We start from the raw sequence: 19084 nt of genomic DNA, 5'->3' as shown, positions 1-19084 counted from the left end.
CTAGCCCTTCTCCAATCTTTCTGGCATCGCCAAAAAATAATGGGAAGCCTGATTTAAAAAATATATATATATCCATGTAGCCTTTATGATTTTCACCATCCAGGAAAGGAATACTTTATTTACTGCCATCTGGTGGTTGCGGAGATGGTTGCACAGTGAAAATAACCCACCTCTCCCAATGACAATAATAACCTCTGCAGGAACCAATGGGGACAGTATCCAGGTGGTCCAGGTGGTCAGTGGTTGGTGATGCATTCTGTAACAGACCTGCAACCCATGGCTCCAGGGCCAACCATGACTCCATATATAACCAAGCGTGTCTCTTTTAAATGAGAAAACACTACGAAAAGCAGGGTGTCAAGGGAAAGGCAAGCAAACATGACAGGGCTTTTCTGAGAGGCATTCCGGAAAGGGCAAAGATCCAGGTGAATACTGGTCCGTAATCCAAGTGGGGGCCATGAATTGGTTTATGCCGGGCAAGAGGGAAGAGAGGGTTCCTGATGGACACATGACGAGACCGAACTCGGGCAAGTACGTATGCTAAAATTTATTGTAGTAGATGAGGAGGAGGAAAGAAAATTACATCGACAGCCCCCACTGACACTCACTGCAAGTTAGCAAATTCAGGACAAGATGTGAAACAAATTGAAGGGAAAAAGGGCAGAGGTGGGGAAGGAAGGGAGGGGAAAAGGCGCTCAGCAAAGCTTCATGAGTCAAACAAGACCTGGATATAAAAGGGGGAAAGAAACACATACTCTCTCAGGCGCGGCAGTTTCGGGAAACGTCCACTACAAAAGCTCATCTGACTGACATTTCCTCTCTTGCATACAGGGTAGCCATGCTCACCACAAAGCATCCTTGCAGCAGGCCCACTCAACGACTCACTTCCCCTGGGTGCCAATGTTTAAAAGGGTGCTCACTTTATAGGAAAGTGACCCACTCTCTGTGCTCGGGAAAGAGGAGGGGAGAAGTCATAATTCGTAGGCTGGAGAAGACAGACCTCTGGAACACTCTCCCATTGTAAAGATGCGGAAACCAGTGTGCAAAATGTATTAAGAACATTGTCATGGGCCCACCAATGAGCAAGTGGAAAGGTACCGCTTGCAGAAGGTGCTCTGCCACACCTAGCGTGCTGCCAGTGTCCAGAACTGATCTGCATGACTTGTGCAAACAGGTAAAGAGCTGAGGGACAACATGAGTTTTCCCCCACAGTTATGGGGGCCCAAAGCCCTTAATATATGTGAAAATCTTCCGAGGATCACAGCTGTTGATTTGTGAACACGGAGTATGGTTTTGCCTGTCAGCGTTCAAAAAGACAAAAAAGGCCCTAAATTCTGATGATCACATAGAATACTCCAAAATATTTTATCCTTTTTAGGTTCTTAATGTACTGTGAGTCTAGACATGAGTAAATTTCCCCACATCTCCTTAACTGGAGAATTCCTAGTGGGATGCACAATTGTCCATGGTGTTTTGTTCTCACATGTTATCTTCCACCCTAACTTGTGCATGAATTCATGTGCATGAATAAAACTTTGAAAAGTTGTCAGTTTAATGTAACAGAGTATCATTTAGGGTTGCCAGCTCTGGGTTGAGAACTACCTGGAGATTTAGGGGGTAGAGACTGGGGAGGGGGATGACAGATGAGAAAACCAACTCCAAAATGTAGGAATTTCAGCAGGATAAAATGTCAGATAATCCACCCTCCAAAGTAGCCATTTTCTCCAGGGGAGATCAATTGTAATAGTGGGCAATTCCAGCTGCCACCTGGATTTTGGCAACCCTAGTATCACTGCATCAAATTCTTTTGGGTGTGTGTGTGTGAGGTTCATGTATGTCTCACCTTCTTCCCCAACAAGGACCCAAAGCAGCTTACATCATTCTCGCCACTGCTTTATCCTCACAACAACCCTGTGAGGTAGGTTAGGCTGAGAGTGCATGATTGGCCCAAGGTCACCCAGTGAGCCTTCACAGCTCAGTTGAGCCTGAGTCTCCCGGATCCTACTCTGGCAGTCTAGACACCATGCTAGGCTAGCTCTTTCTGGTCAGCCCTGTATAATCATCTCATTACCCTTCTACAGTATGGATCTTTTTGATTTCCCAACTGCCCTGGGCTAAAGGATCAGTAATAATAATCACTGGGTCTTGTCAAGCTGCAACCGACTTGTAGCAGTCCCAGGACTATGGGGCTGTCGAAGCCAGAGAATCATAGAATCATACAGTTGGAAGGGACCTCATGGGTCATCTAGTCCAACCCCCCTGCTGCTGGCTCTCTTTCATTGTCTTCCTCTGCGCAGCCACCTTCCTTGTTGGTCTCCCAAACAAATCTGCACTGTGGTCAGCCCAGCTTAGCTTGCAATCTCTGATGAACGCACACTATGCAAGGCTATTTGGGCAGCTCCCAGTAGAGGGTCAAGCCAATCACAGGGATACCACGAACAAATGGGCTACCCCTGTTCCCTTCCTTTCCTGCTCTGGAAATTTCCTCTGTTGTGTTTTGCATCCCAGGCCTCTTTGTAATATTAACTCCCAAGTTGGAGCACGCACAGTATGTCAGCTCCTTGACATCCCATCAGCTTTCCTACCGTGCAAAACTTAGTGATGAAACAGGGCAGGAAAAGAAAAGATGCCTTTTGTATGGTGTTTCGCTCATGTGCATTTGCTGTGTACGGGACAAAATCCACCGTACAAAAAGAATCTGGAGATAACAGTCCATACTGGCAATTCCTGAAGATCTGGGGTCTTCCCTAACACCTGTGACTTGAAATCCTTTGCTGGGAGATGCCGGAGAGCAAACTTGTCAAGAGCATGGTGTCACTCACATTGTGCATTCTTTTCCCAATCCCCACATCAATAATAAAGAAGACAGGAGAGACAACCCGATCAAAATGATCTCAGCTTGCACCTAGACAATGCCATGTACTCCATCTGGAAAGAAAACGAGAACAGTGGAGCATTCTGAATGAATCCTGGGTCGAAAACGAAAGCAGGTAACTCCCATGAGCCCCTGGGGAAAGGTTCCCCTTGCAAACAAACAAAATCAAGTGTGTGAGGGGAAAGTACCCTCATTTCTGCCCCCTTTTGCATTACGTCTTCTGTGGTGAGAAGGAAACGGGTATTTTCCCTCATCCTACGGGTTTTACAGAAGAAGACAGGGTGAAAGGTGGGGTGAAATGGGCCACAGCAAGAGGCAATACATTTCTGACATGTAAGACGGGCGTTTGTTTTTTTCCCCCCTAAAGCACATCAAACAAATTAAAATTTTCTTTTAAAAAGGTCATTCTAGTCATTACACTTTAGGAACCCCACGAATCCCAAGTAATCCTGTTGCTTCATTGCCGAGGGCAAGTGAGTCTCCATGAAAATATTCCTTGTCGAAAATAGTGCACTCTCTCATGAAGACCGTCTGAAGGATGAATGGAAATGCACACAGAAGCCGTGTTGTCATCCTGCACACTTGTTGGCATGGCGTGGGGGGTGGGGGTTTGTACTTTGAATGTGAAAATCCAACAACTGTGCAAGGAGAAAAGCATTCCCCCTCCGTCCCGGATCTTCCTGAAATGTACTTTAAAGAAGTTTCGGGTTTCCTGTAGGATTTTCGAAGCTGCACAATGAGTTTGGAAGAAGACTGAAACGGGGAGTTTTGAAAGGCTCCTTCAACCACCTTGGAGATCGTGTTTATATCACACGGTTGTCTAACTTGCCCGATAAGGCAGGCTTTGAGAAAGCCAAGGTTTATTCTCTGAGCCTCTCACACCCTCTGCCGGCCCTTCCGCTGAAGGCTTGCAAGCTTCCCTTAGCATCACACATCAAAAGAAATACAAAACACCTGAAAGAAAAAGCCAAGGAACTGGAAGCCGGCTGAGACCAGCGAGAGAGATAAGAAAGGTTCAATAAATAAAGGGTTTTAAAAAAAATTAATTTGTCTTCTCTTCCCTTAAAATCCTTCCCTGATAATGTGAAGAGGGCAGAGGGCTTGCTTAGAAAAGCCCCTCGTGAGAGTTCGGTCCCGTCAGTTTGTCGGCAAAGAAGGAGCTTCCTACTTGATGAAGTTTTTAATTGTCCATCTTTGTCCTGTGCAGCTGCGGAGGATCAGATCCATACCCGACAAGCCTTTGTTCTCAACTTCCAAGCAGCGTCCTGTCCCTTTATTGATAATTGCACCGTTCTAAAATTAAAACAAACAGAGAGACTGTCAAAAGCCACCGTGGGGGATTCCATCTGCCACGAGGACCTGCCTGGAGGCGTTGAGCAGAGCGATCAACAGACGCCCAGTGGGAAATAAAGTTGCACATTTATTTTAATGTACAGCCTCTGGTATCGTCGGTCATTAACGGGAATGCAAAAAATCCTTCCCCTGGTCCACCTGCCCAGAATTCTGAGAGGTCATCTGGTTTCAAGCAAGATGCTGCATATCTGAATCACTCCAAGCCAGCCTTTTCCAACCTTTTGACTGTGGAGGAGCCCCTGAAATATTCTTCAGGCTTTAGGGCAGGGGTAGTCAAACTGCGGCCCTCCAGATGTCCATGGACTACAAATCCCATGAGCCACTGCCAGCAAACGCCCACTGCCAGTTTGACTACCCCTGCTATAGGGAGTCCAGGAACCAGGCTGGAAGCAATGTCAGCTGGCCACACCTCCCTGCCATGCCCAAGGAGGACTTGGGGGGGGGAGAGAAAGGAGGCAGTTGGGGAGTAGGCATCCAGTCTCCTCCCCCTTTCCCAGGTGCAGTAACCATGTGAGAACAACACCCCCAGGTCAATGGAAGCAGCCAGTTCCCTGCTTTCACGGCAATGCTGAGAATAGTTTGTGGCCAAGTCTATTAAGGCTGGATAGGGAGAAAAGGCTGAGGAGTCCCCGGGGAGCCCTGGCTGGGAATCCCTATGATAGATTACATGTCTCAGAATACCTCTTTATGCTGCATTCCACAAGTTTAAAATTAATGCCAGAATTCCTTATGTGACTTTGATATGCTGGATAAGCTAAGTACTTGTCTACTTACCCATGATTCATTGTAGACCCATTGCTAGGTAAACAGGCACTTTGGAAATTCTACCCCCCACATACAAAACACACTCTCTCTCTCTCTCTCTCTCTCTCTCTCATCTTTCCAGGGTTCTCTAAGCCCCTAGAGGTGTAACCACTGATTACCCCCTCCCTTCCTTTTGACTGGCACTCAGCTCCTCTCAATATTCTATGCCAGGGGTAGTCAACCTGTGGTCCTCCAGATGTTCATGGACTACAATTCCCATGAGCCCCTGCCAGCGTTTGCTGGCAGGGGCTCATGGGAATTGTAGTCCATGAACATCTGGAGGACCACCGGTTGACTACCCCTGTTCTATGTCCCCTCACTCCGCATATGCCAGATAATGCACATTCCATGTGTTTTCGCAGCTGGATTGTCCTGTGCGAAACGAGAACATCCGCTTCTGAAGTGCATTGAAAGCGCATTATCCGCGTGCGGAATGAGTCTCGTTGGCTCCTCCCTCCGACGTGCCGTCACCTACTTGTTTGATTCATCACCCCCCTTCCGGTTTGTAAATGGAAAATGTCGTGACTGCATCCAAACCTGTATGTAATTCCAGCGCTTATGGAGACTGCTCTTGACTTTCTCGCAGTCGAGGAGCTGAGGGGAATGGCTTTTCACGTTGTCCACCAGGCATCGGGTATCGGGCAGGAGAATCGTGGTCCCAAGAGCACCCAAGTGAAGAAATCCTTCTTTGGTGTAGCGGGCAAGCTGGAGGAAGACGGCAGAAAGAGACAGGTTATGGATGGTTAGCCTGTACAGGATTCATTTACTGGTTATTCCGAGCTGTGATGAGTGGGTGTGGTTCAAGGGCCATCATAGTGGGATGAACATGTGTTCCTGCACATGGATGAAACACCATGCAAAGAAGAACTCTAGGTTCAGTGACATGTAGGAGTGCATCAAGACTGGATGATAGGATAGCCAGGTCTCTTCTGGCCAGCAGCAGAGGATGAGAGGTAGGATTGCCAGCTCCAGATACGGAAACACCTGGAGATTTGATGGCAGAGTCTGGGGTAGACAGGGACCTCAGCTGGGCATGATGCCATAGAAGAAGAAGAAGAGTTGATTCTTATATGCTGCTTTTCTCTACCTGAAGGAATCTCAAAGTGGCTTCCAATCACCTTCCCTTTCTTCTCCCCACAACAGACACCCTGTGAGGTGGGTGAGGCTGAGAGAGCCCTGATATCACTGCTCGGTCAGAACAGCTTTATCAGTACTGTGACTAGCCCAAGGTCACCCAGCTGGCTGCATGTGGGGGAGTGTGGAATCAAACCCGGCTTGCCAGATTAGAAGTCCGCACTCCTAACCACTACACCAAGCTGGCTCACCAGTTATTGCGAACACAGGGACAATCTCTGTGCACAGTATACACTTGACTTTAAAAAATACATGTGTTGCATCATCCTCGTGTTACATTCAATGCCTGTATAACTGAACACCTGTCACAGGCCAGAGGCTATCCCCAGGGAGCTGGCATTGGAGGCTCCTCCACTAGAACTTCCCTGTCATTGTCCCCTTGCAATTGTGGGGCACCTGTCCAGCAGCGGCCTCTAATCTGGAGAGCCAGCTTTGCTTCCCCACACCTCGTCCACATGCATCCAGCTGGATGACCTTGGGCCACTCACAGTTCTCTCAGAGCTCTCTCAGCCCCAAGCACCTAACAGGGTTTCTAGTGTGGGGAGAGGAAGGGAAGGCAATTCTAAGTGGCTCTGAGACTCCTTTGGGTAGTAAAAAGTGGGGATACTTACTGGACACTGAAAGTGCTTGCCTTGACCAGGGCCTGTTTTTGAAATATTAGTGGCCTCAAATAGTTTTATCTGGCCTTTTGGTCCACAGAACTGACTATAGGCCCATCATGTCCTGAATATATCTTTTTATGTAAACAAGGCAACTAGCTATAATATGTGTTTTTTATGTATTGCGGTTTCATTCTATTGTAACTTGCCGCGAGTCATTTCTGAGACTGGCAGGTAAAAAATCAAATGAATGAATGAATGAATAAAAATTATTGTAGTTATCGTATATTTCACGTATGCTGGTTTTGTTTGATGCCTGGTTATTGATGAACTAACGCTGAAATGTGTCTGGTCAGTGGAGGTATTGGTATATATGCATGGATTGATTTTATTGGGGCTACGCTAAAAGCCTCGGGTTTTTAATACATATTTAATAAATACAGGTAAAAAAGGGTAAAGATATCCCCTGTGCAAGCACCAGGTCATGTTTGACCCTCAGAGTGACGCCCTCCAGCGTTTTCATGGCAGACTCAATACGGGATGGTTTGCCAGTGCCTTCCCCAGTCATGACCGTTTACCCCCCAGCAAGCTGGGTACTCATTTTACCGACCTCGGAAGGATGGAAGGCTGAGTCGACCTTGAGCCAGCTGCTGGGATCGAACTCCCAGCCTCATGGACATAGATACTATATTTTAAAAATGGTGTTCCACCCTGTATATGCTTCAGTGCGCTTCCCTGGTGTTGACTTTTTTAGGTTCTTGACTTTTGTTTTGGTCCTGATGTTTTCTCCTTTTTGTTTTGGCCAGACCCAAGGGCACCATCTGACGGTGGCTGTGCCGGATGCTGGTGATGTGGCTCCGTACTGAAGAGGAGCTGGCACTGGGGGCTCAGGCCGGGTGGGCCTGGGCCTGGGATGTCAACGCCCACGTAAGCTGCACTCCTTTGCCTCCCTGCCCAGCTCCCCTCCCGCTGTTCCTCTTTCCCCGCTCCAGGTGTCAAATATGCCAGGTGCGCCACTGGTGACGGGAGCTTGATTCTGCTGTGTTTCTGTGCCGATAGATAACGATGAGGCGTTTTAAGAAAAGAGTCACGATGCAAATGATTAGAGGGGAAAGAAGCCAATCCCCTGATGTCTGACGAAGGGAAGAAATGAAAATTGGAAGGAGCAGGAAGAACAGAATGACACTGAGCTGGTTTGACAGGCAGCTGAAGGAAATGAGCTTCGGTGTGAAATTTTAAATTCAGGACGGCAGACAGGAGAAGAAAACGCCATTTTGTTAAAGAACAAACAAAAAAACCAAACCCAAAATCAACCATCTTCTTGCCCACAGATTAAAAAAAAACTATCAGTAGTACTTTCTTATCCTGCCTTTCTGAGTTAAGCGGTCAGCCTCCCAGTTTGTCCTCACAACAATCCTGTGAGGTAGGAAAGGCCAGGATATAGAGACTGACTGGCCCAAAGGTGCCCTGTGAGTTTCACAGGGGAGCACGGATTTGGGATCAGGTCCCTTGCTCCCCCCCAAACATTCTAGCCCCTGCATCGCGCTGGCCTTGAAGCAAAAGTTTTGGCTTTGCCTATCAGTCTCTCTCAGCTTAAATTACCTTTCTGGCGTTCTGTGATGACAAGATGGAGGAGCCCCGCTGTTTATTACCTGAAGGAGCCTCAAAGTGGCTTACAATCGCATACCCTTCCTCTCCCAACAGACACCTGTGAGGCAGGTGGGGCTGAGGAAGCTCTGAGAGAACTGAGACTGCCCAAGATCACCCAGTAGGCTGCATGTGTCTCAAAGTGGCCGACAATCACCTTCTCCCTCCCCACAACAGACACCCTGTGAGGCAGGTGAGGCTGAGAGAACTCTGAGAGAACCGTGACTGGCCCAAGGTCACTTTGCAGGTCTCATGTTGAGGAGGAGTGGGGAATAAGACCTGGTTCTCTGGGTTAGAGAATGCCATTCTTAACCACTCCACCAAGCTGGCTCTCTGAAAATATAATCCCCCTTCGTCCTACATTCGGTGGGTTGGTCCAGTAAGGTCTCCTCAGGATCGGGTTGCCAACTCTAGGTGGCAGCTGGAGATCTCCTGCTATTACAATTTATCTCCAGGTGACCAAGGTCAGTTCTCCGGGAGAAAATGGCCACTTTGGGGAGTAGAGCCAGCTTTGGAAATGGTGGATCATAAATTGAATGACAACAATGACAACAGCGACAACAACGACAACAATGACAACAACGATAATGACAATGACAACAATAACAACAACGACAACAACATACAAATTCTCACCTGAGGGCCCCAACCGTGGCATGGATACAAGATCGCTGTGTGGTTCTCCTGCGGTCCTTGGTCCAGGCAAACGTCCTTCACTTTGTTGTTGCGCAGCTGTAAGACACCCCCAAAAAGCAAAATGAATCCCTGTCTGGTTCTTCCGCCCCTACTTGGATTGCTCAGATCGGGCTCTTCAGGTCTTGGAACCTAAGCCCGATTGGCCCTGGTGAGTGCTGGGATGGACCATCGCTGAGGAGGTCCAGAATCGCTGCACAGATGCAGGAAATGTCCAGCTGCCTCTGAACGCCTCTGACCTTGAAAATCCCGCAGGGTCACCATGAGTTGGCTGAGCCTCGACAGCATGTTCCTCCACCACCGTGTCTTTTAAGGGAAATCCATGCAACCAAATAGCTTCCAACGCTTGCCGCTAAAGCTTAGTAGGAATGCAATTGGTATCTCAACTTCGGCATTCCCTGCCATGTACGTGTCCATCCATCTACTGTATTTCATATATGTCCCTGAACAATTTTATTTAATGGCTCTGTTTTCAATCAAACACCTCTGGGGGGGAAGAGAAGTTATGGGAGTTGGAAGACTGCTGAGTCCTTTGAAATGGTAATCTTGGGGGGGCTCCCTCGTACGAGGAACACAGGACCGTTTTGACAAAACAGCGAAACACACATTCATAAATGATTTCAGAATGAAGCTGTCAAAAGGGGGACACTGATGGAAATTATTTAATCGGGCTTTGTAGAATTTCATGCCTCAGGTCATTTCCTGGGTTATTGAACCAGCGGGTGATAAATATACCATTACAGGTATCACATTCCACAATAGAGGGCTTGCACCTGAAATACATTATTTTCTGGATAATAATAATAGTTTATTAATTTCTCAGGAGCTGTTATTTGCCCCATTAAGGGAGGCATATAGGGAACATACAGCCAAACGGTGTGATAATTCCTGATGGGTAACCACGTCAGAGCCTCTTGTGGCGCAGAGTGGTAAGGCAGCAGAAATGTTGTCTGAAAGCTCTGCCCATGAGCCTGGGAGTTCAATCCCAGCAGCCGGCTCAAGGTTGACTCAGCCTTCCATCCTTCCGAGGTCGGTAAAATGAGTACCCAGCTTACTGGGGGGTAAACGGTAATGACTGGGGAAGGCACTGGCAAACCACCCGGTATTGAGTCTGCCATGAAAACGCTGGAGGGCGTCACCCCAAGGGTCAGACATGACCCGGTGCTTGCACAGGGGATACCTTTACCTTAACCATGTTAGCCTGTAAGACTGTGCTGACTGGCAGGCATCTTTTAAGGGGGAAAAGGAGATGGTAACTCCATCTGAAACATACATTTTCAGGCCAGAAAAATGGCTCAAGAAGAGCAGAAGTACCTCCTCCCATTGTCCCCCATGGTTGTTGGCTCCACCATGCTTCATGCCTTGCAGAAGAGCTGTTATTTTTGGACCCACTCTTTATTACCTGAAGGAGTCTCAAAGCGGCTTACAATCCCCTGCCCTTTCCCTCCCCACAACAGATACCCTGTGCGGCAGGTGGGGCTGAGGGAGCTCTGAGATTGGCCCAAAGTTGCCCAGGTGGCTGCATGTGGAGGAGGAGTGGGGGAATCAAACCTGGTTCTCCAGATTAGAGGCTGCCACTCTAAACCACTATCCCAAACTGGCTCTCAGAAGGCAGTCGGGCAAGCTCTGAAGTTCTTTCCACCTGAAAGCTCCTGAGATGCCAGATGGCTGCTTTGTGGCCCTGCCAGGATTGCACTAGATTTGTTCTTGAGCAGCCTCCAAATTATTCCCTACTGACCGTATCAGAAAATGACTGAAAGAGAGTAAGATACAAAGAAAGACCAAGGACACTTTATCCCATCAAAACACTCCTCTAAAATCATCTGGGCATAAACCAGGCCATGAATGGCATCTCAGTGCTAATTAACAATCCCGCAGCTACCATCCTGGCATGACAGGACCTGGGACCGTATCCTCATCAACAAACCTGTGCATCAAGCACATAAAGGACGAGGATGGGAGGATCTTTGCAGGCGGCTAATCCCAGTTCACACCTGTGTGGGTTTAGTGCTGTCACGTCACTTCCAATTTATTGTGACCCTATGAATTCAGGTCTTCCAAAACATCCTGTCATTAACAGCCCCATGTCTTGCAAACTGAGGGTCGTGACTTCCTTGATTGAGTCAGTCTATTTCACATTAGGTCTTGTGCTTTCCCTGTGGCCTTCATCTTTCCCTCATGTTACTGTCTTTTCCGGTGATTTTTGTGACCAAGGCCTTGGTCATTTTAGCTTCCAGGGAGAATTGACGGTTTTGATTGGGAACAGACTTATTGGGTTTTTTTTGACAGTCCACGATATCCGTAAAACTCTTGTCCGACCCCTCTACCATCCTCTCAAAGGCAATTGCTTTATGGTTTAAGTTTCTTTACCATTTCAATTAATCTTCACAGCACACATGCCCCGCATAGTTTATTCTCCTTTCCCCTCCAAAATGATCATAACAATATATGGGAACTGATTGGCTGTTTTAGCAATGAATTATCATATGACACCATATGGCTGAATTTTGATGTTGTGACACAGTTTATTAATTTAACAGAATAAGCTTTTGCTTTATATTTCCACTGTTATGATGGTAGTTCATTAGTCTTTACTGGTCTATAAAGATATGTATGTATGCATACATTAGTCTGAGGAAGAGTACATGCACTCGAAAGCTCACGCCTTGAATAAATCTTTGTTGGTCTTAAAGGTGCTACTGGACTCTGATTTCATTGTGCTACTTCAGACCAACAAGGCTACCCGCTTGAATCTGTAACTATATATACAGAGACACAAACACACACACACACACACACACACACACACACACAGATAGATATAGATATAGATATAGATATAGATATAGATATAGATATAGATATAGATATAGATATAGATATAGATATAGATATAGATATAGATATAGATGATCTGCTAAAATTCCCATAAAGACAAGAGATGGAACCGTAACCCGCATCCGCCATGTGCCTCCATGCTCATTATGCTCAAGATGGTGCCTTGTGGCCAGCCAGGATTGTGTTTCTATCCAGCATTTCCCCACAGAGCTCATTAGAAGCAGATAAAAAAAAAATCCTTTGGGCAAAACGGAATACGTAATTTAAGCCCACCTTTGTCGACAATGTTCGTTAAACTCAACACAGGGCTTGTTTGCTCTTAATTACCTCCCCGTAAGCAACGGTGTTGTTGTATCGCCTCATTTCCGGATAGACGTGATCCAGGTACCACTGGAAGTTCTTGCATTTCAAACTTTTCCTCAGTGCTTTTCTCTCGGAAACATCCCCGATATCAATCCCTGGGTTCTGAAAGAGAGTCATTTCCCATGACATTTTGCCAGTTTGGTAGTGACATCCCTGAAACGGGTGGCTCTAGGAACCATCAAGAACTCTATGGTCAAATTCCTTGTAAGCAGACGAGGCTTATTTTAATTCTTTCTCCCCAGGTTCTGCCCACCAATTATGTGAGCGTCAGTGGGCAACAGGCACAATTGGGAAGTCTCTCGCCATAAGCTGGCAGATGGGAACCCTAACAATGACTGTGTGGAGTCTCCGTGTTGAGAAGAAGCATACTTCTAAATATCCGTTCCTGGGAGGGAAGCAACAACCTTGGACTCTTGCCTTTGCTTCTAGGCCTTCTGGGAGTGGATATCTGGCTGGCCATTGTGGTAAATAGGATGCTGGATTGGGTGGACCACTGATCTGAACCAGCAATGGGGTTCTTACACAACGAGTAGGTTCTTACACGTTCATCTTCTTGTCTAGTGATCCCCAACCTGTGGGCGGCGGACCACATGTGGTCCGTAGACTAATTGGAGGTGGGCCGCGAAGGACACCTTCTCCCCCGCCCGGCCCTTTACTTCATCCCCCCCCCCCGGCCCTTTACAACACACTTTGGGTGTCATTGTCTCCCATCACTTCCAGATGGGACTATCTCGTTGCAGAGAAACAAGCTCAGGGTTCCCATTGATTTGTCATTGTCATGAGCTAAAATTTCCATGAAAATAAAATGTTCCTTATGTTCATTGTTGTGGCATGTCTGTATCTTATTTTGAAGGGATGTTTAAACATTACCATAGCGATCAGAGAGCGTTAGGGCAGTGGTTGAGAGTAGAGGAGAAAACTACCTCCCCCCCCCACCGGGCCTCAGTAAAATTGTCAAGCGTTGAGTGGTCCCCGGTGATAAAAAGGTTGGGGACCACTGTTCTTGTCCACCCGTTTCATTCTCTCTCACCGCCTCTAGGCATACCTCCTTCATGGGTAGCCTTTTTATTTAATGGTGGTCCCCTTGGGGAATGCCAGTTTAGTTCAAGGTGCAACCAGCTTGAGGATCATGACTCATCAGCAGAAGCCCAACGCACTAAAACATGTTGAAAAGGAAAGTCAAATGGTGCCCAAACTTTGCCTTTGCCCTCTTCTCACTGGAGGCTTTGCACTGGGCTGCAGGCTGGAGTTTGAGTTGGGGCAGGTTGCCCCACCTTTTCCTACTCCTGCAAGGGGAGTATTTGACCCAGCACACCTTGTCCACCCTGTATCTGTGTCCCCGCATGGGAGCCGGGGCAGCAAAGTTCCCAGTGCAGAAACTGTCTCAGAGTTTCATCCTTTCAATTCCAGAATGAGAGGACTAGAACTACAGGGCCGGACTAGAACTGCAAAGCACAAGGAAAGAAAGCTCTTAAGGCATACCTCCAGAGGCAAGTTCCACGCAATGTACACGTGCGATTTGTAATCGTCCATCCACACCTCAGCCACCCGCAGTGCGTTTCTCTTTGTGTAGAAGCCGATGTTGTTGTTGTAAGGCTTCTTCTTGCGTTCAATGTGCGCGACTCGAGAGCAGGGGAGGACTTCCATGCTGCCACCACAGAGCCACACCTGGAGAAAGACAGCCGAGAGTGGGAAAACTGAGAACGGAAACTACCGATTTGGGTCTGAATGATCAGAGCGCCGTGTAACGACAGCGGACCTTACAGAGGGAAGAGCGATCCAAATCGGAGCGAGAGAAACTTCAGTGGAGGAACGGGTTAGTTTGATTCATTAAAAGCAATTCGATCAGCTCAAAAGATAATCCGATGAATCAGGAAGGACATTTTGAGAAACAGCACAATTGTCGTTTCGGCTCAGTGCGGTAGCGAGAGGAGGGAGGATAGAAGAAGGGGAAGCAGAGCTTGAAGAAACTGGGCTGAATAGTTTTTGTCTCTTTCTTTCCTCCGCAGGTATTTATAGCTCGGGAACCGTCAAGGCCCATGGAGCACAGCTTGGAGTTTAGGCCAGTTAGATTGACCTGGTGGACATCTCAGGATGCCTTGCTTAATTTGGGCCAGGGCTGGTTCTATGTTTTTTAGGGGGCCTGGGCAGCAAGTGCCCAGGGACTCACTCCTAACTTCCTTTCCAATCCTACATGGGCATGCACCACCTGCCATCCATGCTCAGCTATCTGCCAGGATGACAAGCTCAGCTATCTGCACCCCCCCACCACTGCCACCCAGAGCACCACCATTGTACACCACCCGCATGCCACATGGACACACACAGATAGACATAGTAGAAATATCTAGTCACCACGGAGATACATCAACTTAGTGCTTTATTGCCCCCACATTTGAAAAAGGACGGAACGCTCCTTGGCTTTTAAATAGTAGAATTTTTAATATGCTGATTTGAATAAGTTTTGATTTTCACACTCAACCGGAGCCTGGCTTCCCTAAGGAGAAGTAATGTCCACTTCTCCTTTGAATGGATGCCCCAGAACAGCCACAAGGCTCCGTGGTTTCAAAACACCCGCTGTCCCCACACTATGATCACCTGTTGTGACCCAGGATATCTATGGAATGTCAGTGACTCAAATGGAGCCCTAGACACTTCCTTCTCAGATCTGAAGAGGGAAGCTGAATTAAAACACAGCAAGATTCACAAAGTTACAAGAACAAGACACCCCCCTACTTGGTCCTCCAAAGCTGCTCATTCTATCAGTTAGGGAGGGAGGGAGGGTAGGTGCTGAGTTTGAAGAAAGGATGTAGACTGGAGGCTACAGTAACCTCCACCTATCACACCCTTGTTGTTGTTGTTGTCTTATAAGCTGTGTTTTGCTTAGGAATGTGGTCCAATTTGTTGGAAATCCACACCAAGAGGACTCCCTTCCTCCCTGACACATACGACGCTTACTGGTCCCCATGAACTAGAAAATAAGGGCAAAAACAAGAGCATAGCTCTAAGAATGTGCCCAGCCTACATAATTATTACTGAACACCCTGCTTCACATCAGCTTATTGTGCCATCCGTGCTTTCTAAATGCAATCAAAGTTGCATTTTTTAAAAGCCCGCTTCTAAACTTTTGAGTTCTCAAAATATTTCAAGTGTGCAGTTCGAGTTTTCACTTTGCCATGCCAATTATGCCAGATGTCTCCTCCAGCGAGCAAGAGATCTCACGGTCCGTGTTCACTGACGCCTTTATGCATTATGCAAAAACAGCTTTCTCCTAATCGTCCATTAAAAGAGGAGAAAACGAGGAGGAGGGTTTTCAAGCGGATGCTCGCAGAATACCTGAAAGGCCACCAAATACCTGGGGTAAGACAGCCACTGTTAAAGCACACGCGTCCGTAGCTAATAGACCCAAGGGGACCCTCTTTCCCCTCTCCCTTCTGTACAGTTGCTGGTATGGACTACAAGCCAACAAGATGTGACGGGGGAATCCATGCGTTTGCCTCAATCATCATACATATAAAAGAGGAACACTCTACAATTCTCCTAGCTGGCTGGTTTGATTAGAACATCCCCATTTCAATTTGGCTTATCCCCTGGGCTCATCAGACTCATGATTTTTGATTTTCACACTATTTCCCGTCTTTCCGTGCCCAGCACATTGAGTTAAATCCCGTGTCCTGTGGGCTGGAGCTACGATCAGGACGTGTCAGAGTGAACAAATATTTCCCCCCTGCCCACCTGTGAGCACCTTCTGATAAGTTTTATTTGTGTTTTTTTTATTTGGATATTGCTCCCCTGCTTCTCTCCCCAACAGAGCTCAAAAGTGACTTAACAGCTGTCCACCATGATTCCACTCTTGCAATAACAGCCCTATGGGGTAGACTGAAAGGAAATGACTGATCCATGGTCACCCAACGAGCCTTCGTGGTAGAGTGGGAATTCAAGCCTGCGGCTTTCAGATTCTAGTCTAGCATTCAAATGATTATGCCACAGAAAAGAAGAAGAAGAGGCAGCCACGTACCTTTCCTCTACCTACATCAGACACCCCGTGAGGGAGGTGGGGCTGAGAAAGCTTGGAGAGAGCTGTGATTGGACCAAGGTCACTCAGCTGGCTGCATGTGAAGGAGGAGGCGGGAATCAAATCTGGTTCTCCAGTTTAGAGGGCACTGCTCTTAACCATGACTCTCAAAAGAAAAGCAACCATGAGCATTGGGGGACCTACACTGGCAAATTCCCCACATGTGATTTGGGTGGTTGCAGTGAGGAGGGAGAAGTGGGTGGGACCATCCATGCTGCCAGTTCCACATGTACTGGTATAGAAGAGAGAGCCTCAGTCATTTTAGCTTCTACGGAGAGATCAAGCATAAAATTGTAAGCTCAAAATTCCTAGTAAAGATAGGCTCCTAAGTCCTTGTGGTCTACATGAGTACGTGGGAATGTATGAATCAGCCTGGAGTCTTTGGTCTATCTTGGCCATACTGTCTACTCTGGTTAACAGCTGATCTCCAAGGCATTTGGGCAGATAAAGGTCTTGTTAGAAAGTCATTCTCACCAACAGAGGGAGCTGTAACGAAGAATATATCTAGACAGGAAGATGCTCAAAATCCAACTTCTGGTCAGAGGTCAGCGCCCTAAGGGAGGAGTCATCTTTGGGTTGCCAACCTCCAGGTGGCAGGTGGATATCTTCTGGAGTTGCAACTGGCTGCTTTGGAAGGGGGACTCAATGGCGTTATATGCTGCTGATGTCCCCCCCCCATCCCAAGCCCCACCCCCTTAAGTCTGTAGTATTTCCCAACGGAGAGCTGGCTTCCCTAGCCATGTTCATTGCCATTTAGTTCAAGAGGTGCTTAAAAGAAGGATCCATGAACACATGGCGGCCATTTTCAAACTGCTTTTGTATTCTGTTTGAGTAACTGGTTGCGAATGTTCCCCCCTGCCCCGGTCATTTCAGACAGACCCATTTTAGTAAGTGGCTGCTAGTGGAATTTATTCACCTGTTCATACAAACCTGCTTGTGTCGGATCAGTAAAGCATGGTTGAGCCACTTTTGAGGAAAACTGTTGTCTTCCACTGACTACCCCTTTGTTGTGTTTCTGAATAGTTGTGGTGTGCTGTCTAACATGCCCGTGATGCTTCCTACAATGCCACACCCCCACCATTTTTCACTGTACGCATGAGCTTCCACTGAAAACGGAGTCAAGGCATCTCCATGGTGCTGCTATAGCGCTGAAGCACTATATTGGTTGAGCTCTACAGCGCTCAACATAGAACACTTAAAAAACAAAACCCACTAAGGAAGATCGCACAGTGAAAAAGTGCAGAGGGGAAAACCAGTGCTCTATGAAATGACCACAGTGTTTTGGAGGTGAATCATTAACAGAAGAAAATTCGCCGTATGAAACTCCCATCCCTGTTTTGCTTGACTCGAAATCAGGTCAATAAAGAAAAACATCCAGTTCAGAACAATAATATTGCAAAAATCTCCAGGGTCAGAAGGGCAAGTACTTCAGAAGAAGTTCAGAAAGCACAGATTTCAAGAGGCATCAACCACTCAGAGAACAGATCCTCCAGCCAAGCCTGCGAACCTCATTCCAGTTCCTGGGGGCACGGACATGAAAGGGGATGTTTTCAATAACTGGATGTTTTTCAAGACGCAGTGGGGGAATAATGAATTTGCCACAGGATTAGATGGCAAGGGCTTGCAACTTTATCGACCGCGATGGGAAGGAATTTGTTATTTCCTCCAGCAGCATCTAGATATATTGGGAGCAAGCAGGCAATATCCCTCCAAATTATTCGATGCGCTGCAGAAGCATTTCCAGCCCTACCAGAAATGTTATGCTTTCTTTAATAAATGTGAACAAGCACCTGCTGAAGCAAAAGACCAGTATATTGCCCAGCTGTGAATCTGCAAAAAGGCAGATTCAGGTGTATATCGCACTTTGAAAGAAGAACTGATCATAAACAGTTTTGTCACGGGCACAAAAGACAAAGAAATGCAATCGAAAATGCCCAGAAAGCTTGTAAGAAGCAGTAGATCTATGGAAAGCTGATGAACAAATTTCCACACAAAGTTCTGATGTTGAAAACACACAATATATACACAGAAGCAAATACAATACACAACATAATCAATCATTTAGGAATAGTAAAGAGCCCAGCAGATCCCAGCATGAAAGTTGTGGGTATTATAGAGTATTGCATGACGGGTAAATGCCCAGCTTTTTAGATTAGATCAGGGGTAGCCAAAATACGGCTCTCCTGATGTCAATGGACTACAATTACCATGAGCTCCTGACAGCACTGGCAGCGGCCTAAGGCAGTTGTAATCCATGAGCATCTGGATAGCCACATTTTGGCCCATCCCTCCTCTAGATATAGAAATTGTGGAAGGAATAATAAGTATGTCAGGGGTTGAAATAATTCCAAATAGATCCAATCTACATCTACATAACTCATAAAACAAATGAGCAATGATGACCAACCCAATAATTCAGACAATGGTATCTTCTACACGCAGGACATTAAAAAAGTCCATGCTCTCTGACACAGAGATGGTTTTGTAATGCTTCTGTTGGCACCTTGTGAAGAAACCGTTGAAATGTGAAATGTGTTATTGGGGGAAAGCTTTGCAGATATTATGGGCTGCCAAAAAGAACATAAGTGGGTTGTAGACCAAATCAAGCCTGATCGCTCCATAGAAGCTTAAATGAACAAGGCTATTGTACTTTGGCCACATTGTGAAAAGACAAGAATCCATGGAGAAGACAATAATGCAAAG

General features: G+C 46.9%; 1 protein-coding gene across 1 annotated transcript in view; it reads right to left on the bottom strand.

The window, feature by feature from the left end:
* Positions 1-523: 523 nt before the first annotated feature.
* GALNT17 (polypeptide N-acetylgalactosaminyltransferase 17) overlaps positions 524-19084 on the bottom strand; it is a 187133-nt gene continuing 168572 nt past the window's right edge. Inside the window, exons 7-11 of the mRNA XM_077311239.1 lie at positions 13789-13974; positions 12271-12408; positions 9049-9144; positions 5570-5737; positions 524-4168 (exon numbers count right to left, since the gene is read on the bottom strand). Of these exons, the coding sequence (XP_077167354.1) occupies positions 4040-4168; positions 5570-5737; positions 9049-9144; positions 12271-12408; positions 13789-13974 (717 nt within the window). The 3' untranslated portion in view covers positions 524-4039. The remainder of the gene's footprint in view (positions 4169-5569; positions 5738-9048; positions 9145-12270; positions 12409-13788; positions 13975-19084) is intronic.

Source organism: Paroedura picta, chromosome 15, assembly GCF_049243985.1.
Source record: "Paroedura picta isolate Pp20150507F chromosome 15, Ppicta_v3.0, whole genome shotgun sequence".
Lineage (NCBI taxonomy): Eukaryota > Metazoa > Chordata > Lepidosauria > Squamata > Gekkonidae > Paroedura > Paroedura picta.
The sequence above is the reverse complement of the archived record's forward strand: the minus strand, read 5'-3'. Positions and strand labels throughout refer to the sequence as shown.